Raw genomic sequence first — 17165 nt, 5'->3', positions numbered from 1 at the left:
ACATGCAACTCCAGGCCATGCGGCGAGGGTGCTCCGCGAATGACCATGTGTGCTGCGGGGTGGTTAGTACAGGATGAGGGCCAGCGTAATCTTGAACTATGGGCGATGTGCTATGTGATCTGAATGACGTGTTCAAATGCCTGCAGTGCAACACTGTCGGACAAAGATTGGTGATGCTCCATTCTGCGCCGACTCTGATATATAAAGAGGGTCGGCACCAGGCGTGATATGCGGTGCGTTCAAGATGATAACTACTGCCTCCTGGTGAGGAAACGCATGATCATGGGAGGGACGGAAATGAACTCACTGGAGTGCAGGCTGTGTTTCGCAGCATCCCATTTGTGCAAAACATACTACTTTAAAGTGGATGCTCGACTTCGTCGGACCTCAATAACACGCGACTGAGGATGCACAAGGCGGGAGTAGCATTGCATAAATTACTTCCCGACCCATCTTACAACATTTAGCCCCATATCCCTACTAGGCGTGCTTCGGTCAGGACGTCATTGTTTGTCCCACTCCGTTCTGTGACGCAACCATTTCGAGAAGACTTGATCCTCACAAAGGTCCAGGCATTGTTTGCAACCATGCGTGGTATCGAAACTTATGGGTTAGGTCGCCTGGGCTCGTGGATAGCGTCGTGGGGGGACTTTGTGGCGCATGACTTCGGACGCATAGTCAAACGCAAGGCCATCTATGTCTTCAGCGCCTCTTCTCGCTCTAGAACAGACTTTTCCAGCTTGATGAGGATGGTGGTCTTGTTTGGGAGCCGTTCCGTGGGCGTGTTGTGCGCCGTTACACGGGCGGACTGCGCGACGGGTCAATCAAAGCACACGCCCGGTGATGAAGAACACGCACAAAGCCCAACCCATCCAGTACAGCCTCCACTACGCCAGCGGTGAAGGACGAGCAGCTGAGCGTGCTCATGTCTCTCGGACAGAGATGTTGCGAGTTATGGGCGGATCGTTGTCAATGATCATGACTTGAAGGAGGCGGCACGGTAAGAGAGCGACGAGCACGCCGACGCGAACGAAGGGACGTACATTCGTCCACATTCTCCACACTCTTCTCAATCGCGTCTGCGGGCTTCCCAAAAACCGCTCGCCAGATGTGCGTGTGGATTGACATCAGCGCGGGGAGGAATCGGATTTCGCGTTTAGGTGCCTTGGACGCGTTCTCGTTGCGCCATGTCATGAGCTCGAGCACTCGAGTGCCTATCCTGTAGCCCAGGGTGTTCAATCTGTTGTGCAAGGAGCCATGAACACGTCGAAAGATCCAGGCGGACCATGCGTGCTAACTGACCTGCGTTCGAGATCGTTGATCCCACTACGCGCTTTTGGGTGTACTGTACGACCTCGGAGAAGAGGAATGCAAAGGCCGCTGCCGAGACTTCAGCATTCCGCGTCTTGGCAAGCGGCCTGTCGTAGATATTTGGTCGCACACCAGGCTTTGGTGTGACGCTGTGTTGATAGAAGGGGCGGAGGGGAGAGAGAAACGCGAGGAACCGGCGGGAGAGAGATGCTCGCGGATGAAAGGGAGGAGTTGGAGAGGACAGAGAAGCGGGAGGGAGGTTGAGCGTAGCTCATAGCTTGCTGCGATGCGACGAATCGCGTACAACTATGGTGGGCCGGGAGGTTGGAGGAGGATGCGCAGAGTCTGAGCCTCGGCGTTCTCGCATTGAGCCTTCAGGCGCCCGACCGGACCGCTCCAGTGAATTCTCCAGAACTCGACCAGTGTCCCGTTCACCTGGTTTCGTCTCGCTCTCAGCAAGCGAAGGCGAAACACATGGGCATCGCCGCGTAGGGTGCCCAAACAAGCTGTGGATGATTGGCATTGGATAGCAGTGTAGTCGCGAGCTGATGAGCACAACGAGACTCGGGGAGCAGCGATGTAATGTCATAGGCTCGGTGTAAGAGCACAAGGTGGTGGTACACGTACACATACAAAGACAGGCCAGGTGAATGAACGTACCAACCGAATTCCGAATCCAAATAAGAACCTGGTCTGACATGTCATCGCCTGCGCTTGCCTTTGGACGCATCCAGGACTTCTTCCTTCCGGGCTTCCACGCGCTGCAGGAACTCCACCTTTTCCAAATACCCGCCCCCACGTCTGTTCGCCTCCAGCTCGTCCTTCATTTCCGCAGACTCCTCTCCCTCCACATGCGCGCGCCAATCCATCGCCGACTTGTCGAGCGTGGTCAGTCTCCGAATCGGCTCCTTCTTCGGGATTTCTCCGAGCTTCGTCTTGCCCTTGCGCGGGCCTGGTCGCTTTCCAGAGGGCTTCGTCGCGGGCGCACCGGCCGTCGCAGTGGATGTAGAGGGAGCAGACAAGGTCCCCGTATCCGAGGTGGCAGGCACGGCGGAAGAAGGAATTGTCGGAATATCTGAAGGTGTCCAATGCGGCCACTTCTTGGCGTCGTCAGAGTTTGCTGGAACCTCTTTCACTTCGCTGGGGGATTGGAATAGTATCAAGAGACCACATGGTCGCGGCGTAATGGAAGAACGCACATGACTTCTTCGCCCGCGTATCTGTAACGTTTGGTGATCTTTACCATCTCAGCGGAGACAGGTACGTGAGCATGGTCTTCGGGAGAGGCGTTCAAGGACGCTTTGAATGCTGTGTACGCCCCATCGTTGGCTCTAATCTGGGAAAGTAAGGAGTGGTGCCGCAGCATGAGAAAGGCGCAACGCACTGCTCGCGTTCACTGTTCAAAGCTGCCTGGTCTTTGTGATCTTCTGTGCGGGCGCGTTTGGGGGCAGGAGCTTCGCCGTCCGAACCACCTGGAAACGGGGCGATAAGGGGGCGGTGAGCGGGCGACGTAAAGCGGGCGCACCCTTGTCTGTCGGCGGGACGTAATCAGAGTCGTCTTCGGAGTCGGTGTCCATGCTGGGGTGGGTGGTGGGAGGGAAAGACAAGGAAACAATTAGCCGCCCGGTGCGACCGGTGAAGATTGATGGAATGCGCGCGTGTCTCGCCCGACTCTTTCCCTCCACCTCTTCCTCCTGCCACCGAGGACGCCTTTCCTCTCTCCCCGCTGCGCCCCATGACCGCGCTGTGCGCCACCGAGCCGCGCTCCGTGGCCACCAACGGCGACGCGAAGACCGACGCTGCGACGGCAGCCGTGACCTTTTCCGGGCCTCCTCCACTGCCCAACCCCTCTACCGGCAGCGCGAATCCCTCCGCAACCCTCCACTCGCTCTGGGGCTACCTCCAGCCCGCGCTCGATCACATCGTCCGCGCCCCGACCAACAACCCATCCAAGGCCCCCGCGATCGAGGTCGGCTACCACATGGGCGTGCACACCGCCGTCTACAACTACTTCACCTCCCACTCCGAGGCCGCGCCCGGGCCCGCCGGGCTCGCGGGCTTCTCCACCCGCCTGTCGCCGCAGCAGAGCGAGAAGGCGAAGGCGAGCGGGACGGACCTGTACGAGCAGCTCGACCGGTACTACGCCGACACCGCGCGCGAGCTCTTCCTCGGCATCCCCGCGGACGACTCGACGCTCATCCACTACCTCGTCCCCTGCTTCAACCGGTACTCGGCCGGCGCGCAGTCCGTCTCCCGCCTGCTCAACTACGTCAACCGGCACTACGTCAAGCGCGCGGTCGACGAGGACCGCGGCTGGCTCCGGCTCGCGGACGTGCTCGACGCCGTCGCGCGCACGATCCGCGAGGACGACACGCGGGAGAAGGTGCAGAGGCGCCTCCGGGAGCGCAGGGCGGAGGAGCTCAAGAAGTGGGGCTTCAAGGACGACGACCCGCCCGGGCGCGTCGCGCAGATCGAGGCGTATGCGGAGGCCGCGAGCCCGCCCGACCGCGTCGTGCCGTTGACCGCTGTCGCGTACCGACGATTTCGGCTGGAGGTGTTGGAGCCGCTTCTGGCCGTGCCAAAGCTGAAAGGGAAGGGGGGAAAGAAGAAACGACCGCCGGCGACGAATGGGGACAAACCACCGATGCCTAGAGGGAGGTTGGCGCGAGCGGTGAAAGAGCTGTTGGAGTCGAAGGGAGGAGACGAGGAGAAGCGGAGGCTGGCGGGAGAACTGGCGATCGCACTGAGGACGGTGGGCATAAAGGTGGACCACCCGCTACGCAAGAAGCTCGACAAGTATCTACCCGAGGACGATCGTTGAGGTGCGCTTAGGCAGACTATGTCTCCGCGATGTGGTGCTCGAGCTTAGCTTGGAATACACTGCGAGTTGGATTGGTTTGAGATAGAGTTCGAGGCGGACCTTCTAGGTTTTGCGTAGTCTGACAGGTAAGAGCGGACACTACTGTGCGATTGGTGATTTCCTCCACCCACTGCTTGTGCACCACGGCACAATTTGGATGACATTCTTGGCTGCGCGCAAAGACAAATGTTCGTCGTGCTTGCCATCTGCGGCCGTCGGCAATTCCGGACCGGCCGCAAGGGGCGACGCGCCGACGACCGTCGACGTTTTGCACAGTGCACGAACGCGCACAGCAGTAATCTACTTCATCTCGAAGCAACCATCCATTGGCACCAATCCGGCCAACATCGTCGTCTGCCTTCCGTTTCAAATGACTTCCTTGTTCGAGTCCCTGACCCCCAAGCTCGCCAATGTCATCGAAACTGCCACTCAAGATCAAGGGCCACTCACACCTCAGAGCAAACAAGCTCTGGTCAGATCAGTGAGTTCTGTGCGCTTCTGTAAATCTTGAGCTGACGCTTGCATAGACGAAGGATTTCAAAGACAGCTTGCGCGAAGCGAATGAATTCGCCTCGACCCTACCTGGCGGAGAGTTGTCTATAGAGGAGCAGGATGAGATCATTGGGATGCTGGAGAAATTGAAAGATCGCAAAAGGTGTGAAACATGCTCTTTATTCTTTGTCCATGGGTTCAGCTTTGTTTTGAGCAGGCGACAACTTGCTGAGTTTGCGGACAAGCTCGGTTCAATATCCTCTTCCGATGATCCAGCGGATCTCAGGATGGAGGTAGATTCTACCGCCTCGACCCCTGCTTGATCATTACGGTTTGACCCTCGCGCTTTGGCTGCCAATGCGGGGCACCGGTTATGGAATCTCGATCCAGACTTGCGCAAACCCTTCGTCGTCAGCCGCACCCCGAAGTCTCATTGGCCTGTCTTGTGCGTCCGCCCTGCTTATTCCCCATCATCGGCTGGTACCGTTTCTTCACCCCCGCTGGATCGTGGTACTTTTGTCTTGCCAGTATGCACTCTGTGGTCTTCGCAGCCTCCCTCTTTCTCGCTTTCTTGCCTCTGGCCTCCTTGAAGGACACCGACACATCTATTGATGTGACCTGGGACAAGCCCGCTCGCGGAGACACGTACGGCCCAGGGGATACTCTCGTCGGACAATGGAGCGCCGACAAGTCTGTCGTATCTCCGTCTTTCAGGTTGTGTACGGTGGATGAATATGTAGACGACGAGACGGATGACGACGACGACGACGTCAGAAACGATTTGGAGACGGACGACGACGATACGTGCGGGCAAGCCATTTGGCCGACGGTGCGGCAAGTCGAGGACGGTTCATGGAAGATCCATATGTGAGTCTCAACGTCTTCTGTCATTGCATTGCGCCTGAATAGCCTCAAACCCCTCAAAGGACCCTGCCAAACACCAACACCACCCCATCGCAGTGCTTCATCGAGATGGTGGACGACTTTGGAGATAAGGCAATGTCGCCTGTCTTTTCCTTCGGACGTGAGTACCCGCTCCCTGTGTTGCTTCGTTCAAATTTAAAGCCTGCTTCTAGCTGGTGACGACACGTCGGAATCAGAGGATGCAGACGACTCGACAAATGGGCCGGCGAGCCTTCCACCAGAATTCCAAGCAAGACTGATCCAAGCATGACCGATCCAAGCATGGCCGATCCCAGCACATCCGGCGGAGGCAAGTCCAGCGGCGCCGACTCCGACACTCCGAAACATCCCGCCTCTCACAAAGACCCCGCCTCGGAGCCGGCCTCATCGTCATCTTCGCCCAAAAAGCCTGGTGCTTCCAACAGCCACGACGAAGACTCTGCCGACTCTCCACGCACCAGCCCCTCTCCCACATCTTCTCCCCACACGTCGTCGTCTCCCCTCCCTCCTCCTCTCCCTCCAGACCCGTCCGAGTCCAAGGCCCCTGCGCCCGTTGCGGCGTATGCCGTGCCGCTTTCCCTCGTCGGCGCCGTCATCATCGCCGCCGCTGGCACGTACCTCTACCGCCGCCGCCAGTCCGCGAGGGAGCAAGCGCAAGCGCAGCAGGCCGCGCGCATCCCGCCTTCGCGCCAGTCCTCGCTCAGTTTCGCGGGCTTCCTCGCCCTCGGGCGCGGCCCGACCGCGAGCTCGTCGTCCTCTCCCCGCTCGGATTCGCCCCCTGGACGCCGCCCGCCTGGAAGCTCGAGGTCGAGCGCGACGCGCGTGGACGCGGCGCACGCAAACGTTTCGCGGCACGCCAAGCGCGGCTTCGGGCTCTCTGCGGGCGAGTCCGACTATCGCCGCGCAGACCGACACGCCGACGCCGACGGCGCAGGGCCGCGCCGCTCGTACCGCGAGCTCCGCGACGACGACTCGACGACGTGCGTCGGCGGCGGCGCCTCGAGCGTCGTGGGCAGCGCCCGGGCGTCAGCTTCGCCTCGCCCCCGCCCCACCACCCCCGGCGGCCGACCCGCGAGCCGTTCTTTGGCGACGAGGACGAGGACGGCCGCCGCCGCCGAGGCCCGTACGACCGCCCGCCTCCCCGCGCCGCGCCTGTGGACCGGCGCCCCCCCACCCCCAGGTCTCGCCGCCCACCCACCGCTCCCGCGTCGCGTTCCGCCGCCAGTCCAGCGAGGGGCTCGAGCCCTCGCGCAGCGTCTCCGTCGCCAGGGACCGTGAGCGCGGGCGCGCGGGACCCTTGCAGGCGAGCGCGAGCGTGACCGACGCGGTGATGGGCAGCTACTTCGACGGCCTCTCCCCCGTGCCCCTGTCGCCCGCCTCGGCGCCGGCGCGGCGCGCGGCGTGGGACGTCGCGCGCCCGGAGCAGCTCTACGTGCGCCGCGGGGCGGCGGCTGAGCCCCCCAAGGAGGCGGGTCTGTATGAGGCGGTCGCGCGCAGGCTGTCGTCGTACCGGCAGCAGCCGCGCAGGTGAGCCCAGGCCGGCCCTGGGATCCATTACTTCGTCGACGCCAGGCGAACTCGCGATGGGGTGCTCGGTTGGGTTATTAGAAGTCTACAGACTTGCCACGGTAGTCGTACAGTACGCTCCGAATTCCGGAATACAGGGGATTATACCACAGTTACAAGTACGGTGAAGGATAAGTTACATTCCGCGAGGGACCGCGCGTCGACTCGTCTGGAACGCCGGGCCAGAAGGATCACAACGGAAGACCGAGAGGAAACCCGAGGACCAAAAGAGTGCAAACGAATACCGAAAGGAAAATGCGGACGAGCGTATGGACGCAGAACCAATCACACACGCGGCCCAGAGCTGGCTGCCTTCACCTGGCCGATGGGGGAACCCGAATCAACACCGGAAGGTGCGCTGTAAAATACCGTGTCGCGAGAAGTGGGAGTCCAGAACCGCGCCTCTTCCTGCACGAGGCATCCGGGCGACGAAGGGGTTCCCTCTATCGAGAGGCTGTCCCCTTCATCGAGAGCGGGGGCCCCAAGCGGGCTCACGACCGACAACCGCTCGTGCCAACCGCTCGCAACCTCGTGGAGTGCGGACGATCCTGGGGAGGCCGTGATCGTGGTGTTGGAATCGGTCGAACGCCGTCGTTCCCTGGACCGACTGTACATGTCAGGTGTTATGGAACCGCTTGACAGCTCGATCCCGACGGTCGTTCCGGACCATGCGGCCTCAAGACCAGCGTTGGACTGAACAGTCGCGTCCGAGACTTGGTGAGCAGCCGTCAAGGCTTTGATGGCCGAGTCCTTGATAGGCCAGTTGAAGGTTACCCCGGATGGCCTGCTTTCGTCGCTGTCGCTCGTCCAACGCGATTGCTATTCCAGGAGCGAATCGAAGGCAGCGATGCCGGCGGCGAGTCATGGACGCTGTAAGGCGATGGTGGCAGCGAGCGATGGGAACGACCGGTGTGAGCGGGGTCTTTCGGCGGCAGCATTGGTGGTGTGTCGTCGGCAGACGGTATCTCAGGGAGCTCACGGTCCGGGGGAGGGCATCGGGGAGGTAGAGTAGGTGGCAGAGGGAAATCAGAGCTCGTCGGCGGGGAGGCCGACTTTTCTCTCCGTCTTGGGGATGTTCGGTGTGTCGAAAAAACAGATCGAGGAGGTGTAGAGGGAGGGCTCCTGCCAATGTTCTGGGCAACATCCGCCGAAGACCCAAAGAGTGACCAGGCTGAAGGAGGTATTTGCCGTGCGGGAGAGGTTGCCGGGACTGTGTGGTAGGGTGAATCTCGGGTTGCGAAGCGCCGAGGGGAATATAGCGAGCACGAGGAAGGGTATGTCAATGCAGTCGACACAGGTGATGCAGGCAAGCTGTTCCTCGTTTTCTTCGACGGCGAAGACGTGTTGCTAGCGCTCCACGTGGCTGCATGATCGTGCGGTGCTGGAGATGTTTGGGAAGACGCCCTACGAGACAATGGCGGGGTAGGTGGTCTCGGCGTACCATGAACCGGGGGTGCAATATCGGCCTTGGCGAACGGATCCAACTCGGGAGTGAGTACACGTCCGATGGGTGAGCTAGACTCGTAGTCTTCGTCAATCGTCGAGCGTTCGTAACGCTCACCAGCACTCGCTGAACGGACGTTACTACGCGAGGCGACAGATGGTGAACTCGGAGTGGAAGGGGGTGACTCGGATGAAAGCGTAGAAGGAGACGAGTCGTCGGCATAGTCCGAGGGTTCGGAAGTAACGACTGCGAGGTTTATCTTCGACTTCGCGTTCAACTTCATCCGGCTTGGTAAGGCCAGATTGACGAGATGAGTGAAACGGGCAGCTAGGCCTGAGCTCGACTGGCTGCTTGCCTGAGCACATAACCGTTCAGTACCGAGTCACTTAACACCTGAGTCACGACGTTTCACTCACTGTCGAGGTGCTCGTTGCACTCCCCCGTCTCTCGTACACGTATGAAGGTACCTCGTGATTGCCGTCGAAGCTACTGCTGTGTGAGATGACAGGCGGGACTTCCCGAGGGCGGGTGAGCGGCGAAGGGTTTCCCTTGTCCACCTGACCATGAACCCAGAGGTTGAGGTCTTGAAAGCCCAGACCTGCTGGTGGCGCCGTCTCGGCGGACTGCGGTGCCTTGCGGGGATTAGATCGCTTGAGAAGCCCGTGGCCGTTGCTACGGGACTTTCGCAAGGGCGGGAGGCGGGCGTGAACACGCTGGACCTGGTCGATAGGAGTAGCAGGGCGCGTGTAGGAAGGGGCAGGGCGTGTGGAATGATTCGACTCGTGGTCGTCGAAGAATGAGGGTAGCGATGCATTGTGAGGGCTCTGAGCAGGGGTGCTGGACGTCGAGACCCTGGTGAGCGGACATGTGGACGCCGAGGTGGGAGGGCGGCTGTGTGCACGCTTCGGTGGGGCGGGAGAGTCGTCGAAGAAGGAGCGCAGGACCGGGGAACTTGCACGGCCAGTGCCTGCGTCTGTGTAGGGTGATGGAAGGGGGGGAGGTGTTGCGGGGCGCTTGGTGAAGGGGAAGAAGGAACGCGAAACGCTTTCGGCACGAGAGCGGGGACGGGTGAGATCTACCATGCTCCAGGGAGACAAGGCGCGAGACAGGGTGGGGGAGGGAGAGAGGGGGGCACTGGAAAGGGTGGGGGCTGGAAAGGGAGGAGGGAGAGAGTGGTGGAGGGCGAAGGAGAAGGAGCCCGTGGACGAAGGACGAGGGCAGAGGCGCGAGCGCGGACCTGGCGGAAGACGCGAAGGGCAGTGATTGTGCTCGAGCGAGACCTTGGATCCCTCGGCGGAGAACGAGGCGAGCCGCGCTCCACGCTCAATGCGGCAAGCGGCGAGCTGTCTTCGTCGATTTCTGGGTCGAAGCAGGTGCTGCATTCGAGCGACTCTTCGTCGGAGAGGTAAGAGGAAGCCGAAGGGGGAGAAGCGGGAGAAGCGGGAGTGAAGGGGAGGTGTTGACCGAGTTGAGGAGTGGGTGGGGGGTCCTGAAGATTGAAGGCAGAGCAGAGGAGATCACTGAACTCCTGGACAGAGAAGGGGCAGAGCGAGGGTCTGAAGGGAGCGACATGGGTGTGCGCAAGCGCAGGAGGAGAGGGAGAGCGGGAGATATATGCGGGCCGGGAAAGGGAGGGTGGTGGTGCGAAAGAGAGAGGCGGGGCCGGAGACGGGGCGGACGAGTGTGGGGGCCGCGGGGAGGTGGGATGGCTAGCCGCAGGGGGGCGAGGGCGAGTGCGCCGGTGACAAGGCCTGAGCGAACAGAGCGTCGCTCGACGTCCGCCCAATCAATGTGTGGCACCTGCCGCATGCGGGATACATGAGCGTCGGCGTGACAGTTCGAGAGGTGACTGGCTCACCGCGGTCCTCCGCCTTCTCTTCTCCTCTCTGCTCGCCCGGCCCGCCCGACTCCTCCGGGAATGCGCCGGCCGGTTGGCCCGGGCAGAGTCCCCGCTGCCGGCACGTTGGGAGCGTCGGGGGCGAAGACGGCGCCCACAGCCGACAGTGCACGACCGGATGGCCCGCAAGCCCGCTCGGCGTGCGCCCACCAGCGCACAACGTCCCCGGCGCTGGCGTCCTGCGGTCTTCCGGTTCCCGTCGCGACCCTCCCTCCGGTCCAACCGGGCAGCCATCCTAGTCCCACAGCTATACAGCCATTCAGGCCAAATGGCGTCTTTCCCACCGCCCACCCCCGTGCATTCTTGACATACCGCGGGTAATTCGCCGACCTCAGCAGTCTCGCATGGTCAGAGAATCGCCAGTCGCCCGTCGCCCGTCTTTTTCGCCATCTTGCCCCGACATCAGCCGCAGCAGGTCCATTCAGGCAGCGATCACGATGCTCTTGTCCCGAGATACTGCCTCAAGGGAACGATCTTGGCGCCTTCACCCGAGCAAGAGTGCCAGGGGAGGCAACATGTCTGCCACCGAACTGCACACGGCCGAAGTCCTTGGAGGCCATCGTCGCGTTGTGATCCGCGCGCTGTCCGCAGGCATTGTTGCGCAATGCTATCCAATGAATTCGTCAACTTTTTCTCTGAATCTCGTAAATCCGATATACTCACTGCGGTCATGTCTTGTAAATAGGTCTCTACCAGTCTCAAGGAGCATATCAAGAACCCAGACACTGCCTCTTGCTCTAGGCTGCAACGAGTCGCCCATTGTCAGCACAGATGGCACTCAGCAAGCAGCTGGGCAGGCTTGCGATGTTGGCTCACTACAATTCTACGAGTCGTCGCCCTGGAGCCGGGGGTTGAAAGGTGCGCGCGTTGCGATAGCGTTGGTGAAAAGGTCGAGCGTTTGGGCGTCAGCCGTTTCAGACTTACATCACCGCTTGCGTTGTGTATTCAAGCTCCGCCTGATAGTTGATACCCCAGCCGCATTTGTCAATCGTACTACTTAGTACTAGTACTCGGTACTCAGTATTGCATCTTCACTCCTGACTAGTGACTCGCTCGACACCGTCGACACCTGACTTGCGATGTTGAAATTATGCAGGACGAAGCCTCCTCGGCACCATGGGGTATAGGACAGACCCTGCTCGATGCTCAACAAGTGGAATCCAAACCTCGCCCTTCCCCGTGGCGGCCGCCCACTGCGCGATTACCGCAAACGTATCACTCCAAAATACGCCGCTCGAGGTGCGCGTGTACACGCACCAGCAGAGTCGTTTGCAAAGCCACATATGACTCGACCAAGGATTCTAGCGCCACCAACTCGGTCAAATATTGGCATGGGGTGCAGCTGCTTTGATCCACCCACTCCCATCCCCGGCTCCCATCCGCACAGTACTATGGACGATCTTCGCCTCGTGCACTTCAACACTCCCCAAGCGTTTCTGGAGGCCACCAGGGAGTTCGATGATAGCTTCATGGGCTTTTGCGTCGGCTCCCTCCTCGATTACCTCGCGGAGCATCCAGACGCGGCTGCAGACACGCCCGCCGACGCCGCAAGCTCGAAACCTGTGTACCTCTACGCGATCTACGAGAACGACGACCTCCTGTGAGCGCGCCCCCGACGTCACACCTCCCCTTCCCGCACTGAACGTCTGCCTCTCGCCCCCGTACGTGCACGCACGCAGCGTCGCGCTCACCCGGAACGCGCACGACTTCGCCTGGATGATGTCCGTCCCCACCACCGCGGCCGCGTCCGCGCTCACGGCCCCCGGCGCGCCGCAGCTCGCGCCCGCACTCGCGCTCCTCGCGCGCGCGGTGCACGCCGCGCTCCCGTCCCCCGCGCATTTCGACACGCTCATCGGCCCCGCGCCCGCCGTCGCCGCGCTCGTCGCCGCCTGGGCCGCGCTCGTCCCGGGGAGCCGCGTGCACGCGGGGAAGACGAACCTGGCGTCGCGCGTCGGGTACGCCACGCGTGCGTCGCTCCCGCTCCCGCCGCCGTCCGCGCCGCCGCACGCGTGCGTGGTGAGGCTGGCGGGGACGGAGGAGGACCTGGAGGCGCTCGTGCCGCTGCACGTCGCGTTCCGGCTCGAGTCGGCGTGGCGGCACGTGGTCAGTGCGGAGGAGGCGCGCGCGGCGCTGCGGCCTGCGGTGCGCAGGGGGACGGCGTGGGTGGGCACGGTGGATGGGCGGCCGGTGGGGTACGTGGTGCTCGGGCGCGTGACGGCGAGGACGATTGCGGTGAGGAACGTGTATGTTGCGCCGGAGGCGAGGCGGAGGGGCGTGGCGGGGGCGATGGTCCGCGCGGTGACGCGGTATTACTTGGGCGCGGGCTTGGAGGGCGTCGAGGGCGTCCCGGAGGGCCCACCGGCGGTGGGGTGGAAGCGGGAGGTGAATCTGAACGCGGCGGACCCGGCGGCGGAGAGGGTGTACAGGCGCGCGGGGTTCATGTTTCCAGACCCGGAGGACGAGACGAAGGGAGGAGTCGATCCGGAAACGGGGCGGAAGGCGTGGTACGCGTCGATCTGGCGGGAGGTAGAGCCCAAGGAAAAGTCTGTGGACGAGTCATAGTATTAGATTATACGTGGGGTGTCTAAGTGCGGGAATTAATCGTGATGGTCTATGAAAAATACATATCAAGCATGCTCATGCGTGTCTTTCTCGGCTGCGAGCTCGGCGGCCATTCTTGCCTGTTCCGCCATAGCGTTAGCCTGTTCCGATTCTTCTGTGCGCTTGCGCAGCTCCTCGGGCAACATGACTACGAACAGATTGTCAGCTGCCGCGTCCGCATCAGCATAGACTAACTTGACTCACTAGCTCGGTCGATGGCCACGGGAAGACCACGATGCCTCCCACGAACCATGATGATAATGACCACGAGCTTGGAGAGGGGGCCAAAAGCGCCCGAGAAAGCGAAGTTCTCCGTTGGGATGCCAAGAGTCAAGCCGATTCCACCGAACGCGGACACCAGCTCGAACACTTCGTTCGAACGGGTAAATGGGTGTCGTTAGGAGTGCGGTATACAAGAAAGACGTACCTATCCGGAAGATGTTGAACCACGGTGCGTTGACGTCGTCCATGATCTTGGTGCGCTCAATGATGCAGATGGCAAATATGGCCCAGACGAGCCACCAGATGTCGAAGGCTACTTGACGGCGCAAGTGCCAACCGAAGTACTTGCTGATTCGTTCGCTCCTAGTGGAAGTCTCGTTCAGAGCGGGCTCTTCGTCTTCGTCGGCAGGAGCCTCCTCGAACACGCCCAAGCTTTGCTCTTCGTACCTACGGGAACGGCGTTAGGGTCATGATGAACGATCATAGTGTCAGGCGCTACTGACACATTGGTGGAACGGATACTGAGTGCAACAGGATATACAGCAATGTACATCATGACGACGCATAAGAACCTTGAGTACAGAATAAGATGAACTGTCGCACTGCAGGGCGGGTGAACTTACTGGAAGGAAGGCGCCAGGGCAGAAAGGTTGATAATCGGAAATCCGGACGCGCGAATGGCGAACGACTGGAACAGTCCCGCGACGACACGCGTGCCCACAGAGAGCGATGAGAGAGCATCCAATCCAAGATTAAGAACGATAAAGCAGATCCATTCGACAGCTCTGTTGGTGGTCAGATGCAAGCCAAGATGACGAAGGCGATGACTCACGTGAAGAACACCAAAGTAGCAAGGAGATACCAAGTGACATACGACGGGAAGAGGTACAAGAAGCATCTGCCAAAACTATGAGTTCGACTGCGTGCATGGTATACCAGACCCAACACACCGGCGGGGTGATCTAGAAGAAAATGCAATGCTTGATCTTTGGCTCCACCTTCCTTGACACACCGGGTGTAGATCCAGCTAGTAGACTGTGAGAACGACAGTACAGGTGTGATGAATCAGAGACATACATGGAAAAACGCAAGCTTAAGGAGTCAAGTTACTGTCAACGGACGTATTGCATCTGGGGAAACTCCTCAACTCACAAGACAGGCTAGCGATTGACTTGTTAGACTTCGAGACCGACATTTGACAGGAGATAGGACAGTCACTCACCAATCCGTGATTACCAGCCAAGATCGCAAAGATCAAAGAGACTGCCAGTTATGTGTTATCGGAAGCATTGTTCAGAACTGTGAGAATGAACCGCGCACATATCATCAAATAGGCCTGCTGGAACGGGACCATGCCTCTAAATACTAGTTAGAATACATAGATCCCCCATGAGGACATTGAGACACTCACGTATCTACCAGACTCATACCACCACCTGTGTATGCCCCAACAATTTGGCTGGCTAGACGTTAGCGGAGTACATAAAGCAGTGTTTCCTCTCAAGACAGACTTACAACAACGTGAACCTGCAACACATCAACAAAGGGACATCTCAGTGGGTGGAGGGGAAACTCACCAAGACTTGTTCACAAGCCGAGGCTGGGTATCGAACACACCGTCGTAGGCATGTGAGGTGGACAACCAGGGCGCGATGAGAATAAATGATACTAATTGCGTGCCGATGAAATACTGCGGTGGCTCGTTGAGCAGAACGGTTCTTCGCGTGGTCAGAGTACTCACAAGGATCACGATATAATTCAATAGGCACAGCGCCTGATATCTGACGGAATGTCAACATTCTGTGCCAACAGACAGTTCCGCCGAACACCTACTCAATGCCCCCCAGTTCCTCCAGCTGTTCGTCGCTCAACTCATCAGTGTTGATTTCTGAGTTCCTTCCAATGACCAGCCCTGTTAAGTTGGCACTGATTGCTTGCCAACTGGAGACGTGCTTCTCTTCCGCGTGATGACCCTCGATGAATATCGTCATCTGCCGTTGTACTCCCGGAAGATACCTCTTGACGAAGCGTCTGCCTAAGGTGATGGGTCCGGGGAATCCACCAAGACCTTGATCCTTATGGCGTTGGCCAACGGCCGGGTGTGACAGATCGTAATACGTTGGTGCAATAATCGTGCGTCTGCGTGGGATTGGAACGCCTGAATCGTATGCCAAACCATAAATCATATACCACAACAATATCGTAATGCTCCACTGACCTGGTCGCCTTCGTACAGCACCAGCGCTGAAGGGCTGTACGTTCGCAGCGAAGTGCAGCTGCCTTGCTGGTGGGGACTCCGGGTGCAGCGCCATGGCACCAGACCGGGGAGACGAGGTAAACGAATTCATGTCGGTGATGATTCCGCGTTCTTGACTGTCATCGCCGAGGTCTTCAATGGGAGAGGCGCGCAAAGTAGAGCCAATCTCGACTTGGATGTGCTCGTCGGAGCCGTGCCATGCCTTGGGCGAATCCGGTGGCGCAGCAACCTGCTCAGCGGGCACGTTGAGCGCAATGCCCAAGCCAAGGCCAGTGATAGCCCCTCCAGCCATGGCGGCGCCGATACCGTCGGATGCCTTGATGCCACTGCTACCATGGCTTTTGTGCTTCTCCACACCGCTGCCGCGGTGCTCGGGATCGGTGGCGCGGTGGACGGGCGATTTGCCTGTGAAGCGATCGCGGATGGACTGGAGGACGGTTCGTTTGCGCTCCCTGTCGATGATGTATTGACGGAAGTAGTTGGTGCGGATGAGAACCATAACCCATGCGACCATAGTCTGCAGGTAAACCCAGCACATTGGAGGGCGGAGAAATGCAAGCAGAGAACGATTGAACTTACCACGTTACCAACGAGCATGCATATGAACAGAATGGTTTGCTGCCAGACAGTCAACGTGCTCAGATTGACGGTGGACAACCCTGTCACGGTCATCGCCGAGTAGCACAAGAACATGGAATCTATGAAAGCTGCATTGTACGGCGCAAGGGATGTCAGTACGTCGCGAGGGCAAAATCTGGGCGCAGCGCACTAAATATCTCGTCTGGATTTGCTTCGTACACCATCCACAATGTCCACCTGGCCACTTATACGTGATACGGAGTGAAGGAGGACTCACAGATGTGAAATTTGCCATTGGACGCATAGAAGATGAAGGTGAAGATTAGGGGTGTTATGGTGAAGTAAAGTAGGTGAACTCGGAAGAAGTTGAGCTCCTTCTCAAGCCATTGGTAGAACTGAGACCATTGGTAGTAGATGACGTCCGTGAAGGCCATGCAATGCGCTGCGAGAGGCAATCTGTTGAGGTGTGTCGCTAAAGAGAGTCGGGGGAAGAAGCAGAGAGCGGCCCACACGTGTTGGCTGGCAGCCTTGACCGTTGAACGTTGGAGCCCGTAGGCAAGCGCGTTGCCCGGACGGAGCGGGGAGGCAGCGCCTCGATGTCACGGCGCTGTGATTTACTTTGACTTGTTTTGCTTGAACGAGCAGGTCATTGGAGGCAGGGGGACCCGGGAAGTTTGCGTCAATTTGCATTCCCAAGACATGCGAAGGATGAAACCAATGAGTTATGTACACAAGCATGCAACAGCACTGCTGATCGAAACCAGCTGCCAGTTGAATGCGAACGGACCTGGACTGGTCAGTGGTGCCTGAACACGTCGCCTATGAGTTCACGTGACCGTGTGCCGGGCCGCGGTCAGCGGGGAGTCGGGGACTCCTCCGGTGACGGCGACCTGGACGGCGTTGGTGATCCTGGCGCGCTCATCTTCGCCATTCTTCTCTACGATGCCCATCGTAGCGCCAGCCCTCTGACTATCCCCGGTCGCACACACCTCTTCTCACTCTGCGACTTCATCCGTTTGACCCCCTCCGGCCC

The 17165-nt window shown here is 59.6% G+C and overlaps 8 protein-coding genes across 8 annotated transcripts; 4 read left to right on the top strand and 4 right to left on the bottom strand.

Annotated features, from left to right (window-relative positions):
• Nucleotides 1-694: 694 nt before the first annotated feature.
• Nucleotides 695-1586, bottom strand: BXZ73DRAFT_90726 (transporter particle subunit trs31; the record flags this gene model as incomplete). The annotated part of the gene is made up of 5 exons (XM_048025729.1): nt 695-808; nt 859-929; nt 984-1240; nt 1299-1447; nt 1506-1586. The coding sequence occupies 5 exons, from the start codon at nt 1584-1586 to the stop codon at nt 695-697; spliced, it is 672 nt and encodes a 223-aa protein (XP_047876620.1).
• Nucleotides 1587-2012: 426 nt separating this feature from the next.
• Nucleotides 2013-2888, bottom strand: BXZ73DRAFT_90725 (uncharacterized protein; the record flags this gene model as incomplete). The annotated part of the gene is made up of 4 exons (XM_048025728.1): nt 2013-2451; nt 2511-2642; nt 2696-2783; nt 2837-2888. 4 exons carry the CDS (start codon nt 2886-2888, stop codon nt 2013-2015), a joined length of 711 nt encoding a protein of 236 aa, XP_047876619.1.
• A 158-nt stretch (nt 2889-3046) lies between these two features.
• BXZ73DRAFT_48851 (uncharacterized protein) lies at nt 3047-4132 on the top strand (the record flags this gene model as incomplete). Its single annotated transcript, XM_048020137.1, has 1 exon — nt 3047-4132. The coding sequence occupies one exon, from the start codon at nt 3047-3049 to the stop codon at nt 4130-4132; it is 1086 nt and encodes a 361-aa protein (XP_047876618.1).
• Nucleotides 4133-4541: 409 nt separating this feature from the next.
• BXZ73DRAFT_48789 (uncharacterized protein) lies at nt 4542-4986 on the top strand (the record flags this gene model as incomplete). Its single annotated transcript, XM_048020123.1, has 3 exons — nt 4542-4652; nt 4699-4826; nt 4881-4986. 3 exons carry the CDS (start codon nt 4542-4544, stop codon nt 4984-4986), a joined length of 345 nt encoding a protein of 114 aa, XP_047876617.1.
• A 50-nt stretch (nt 4987-5036) lies between these two features.
• BXZ73DRAFT_90722 (uncharacterized protein) lies at nt 5037-7097 on the top strand (the record flags this gene model as incomplete). Its single annotated transcript, XM_048025727.1, has 6 exons — nt 5037-5190; nt 5215-5530; nt 5590-5687; nt 5931-6550; nt 6583-6746; nt 6797-7097. The coding sequence occupies 6 exons, from the start codon at nt 5037-5039 to the stop codon at nt 7095-7097; spliced, it is 1653 nt and encodes a 550-aa protein (XP_047876616.1).
• A 1061-nt stretch (nt 7098-8158) lies between these two features.
• On the bottom strand, nt 8159-9658 carry BXZ73DRAFT_102582 (uncharacterized protein; the record flags this gene model as incomplete). Its single annotated transcript, XM_048015285.1, has 3 exons — nt 8159-8457; nt 8574-8931; nt 8993-9658. The coding sequence occupies 3 exons, from the start codon at nt 9656-9658 to the stop codon at nt 8159-8161; spliced, it is 1323 nt and encodes a 440-aa protein (XP_047876615.1).
• Nucleotides 9659-11864: 2206 nt separating this feature from the next.
• Nucleotides 11865-13035, top strand: BXZ73DRAFT_78494 (uncharacterized protein; the record flags this gene model as incomplete). Its single annotated transcript, XM_048022888.1, has 2 exons — nt 11865-12073; nt 12153-13035. 2 exons carry the CDS (start codon nt 11865-11867, stop codon nt 13033-13035), a joined length of 1092 nt encoding a protein of 363 aa, XP_047876614.1.
• Nucleotides 13036-13100: 65 nt separating this feature from the next.
• On the bottom strand, nt 13101-16566 carry BXZ73DRAFT_102580 (TrkH-domain-containing protein; the record flags this gene model as incomplete). The annotated part of the gene is made up of 20 exons (XM_048015284.1): nt 13101-13222; nt 13279-13443; nt 13502-13743; nt 13800-13868; nt 13920-14081; nt 14129-14194; nt 14247-14258; nt 14309-14323; nt 14374-14388; nt 14449-14456; nt 14519-14559; nt 14617-14654; nt 14708-14755; nt 14812-14823; nt 14874-14986; nt 15038-15077; nt 15130-15454; nt 15515-16070; nt 16133-16260; nt 16410-16566. 20 exons carry the CDS (start codon nt 16564-16566, stop codon nt 13101-13103), a joined length of 2334 nt encoding a protein of 777 aa, XP_047876613.1.
• Between the last annotated feature and the right edge of the window lie 599 nt (nt 16567-17165).

Source organism: Epithele typhae (genome assembly GCF_022376455.1).
Source record: "Epithele typhae strain CBS 203.58 chromosome Unknown BXZ73scaffold_33, whole genome shotgun sequence".
Classification (NCBI taxonomy): Eukaryota; Fungi; Basidiomycota; class Agaricomycetes; order Polyporales; family Epitheliaceae; genus Epithele; species Epithele typhae.
The sequence above is the reverse complement of the archived record's forward strand: the minus strand, read 5'-3'. Positions and strand labels throughout refer to the sequence as shown.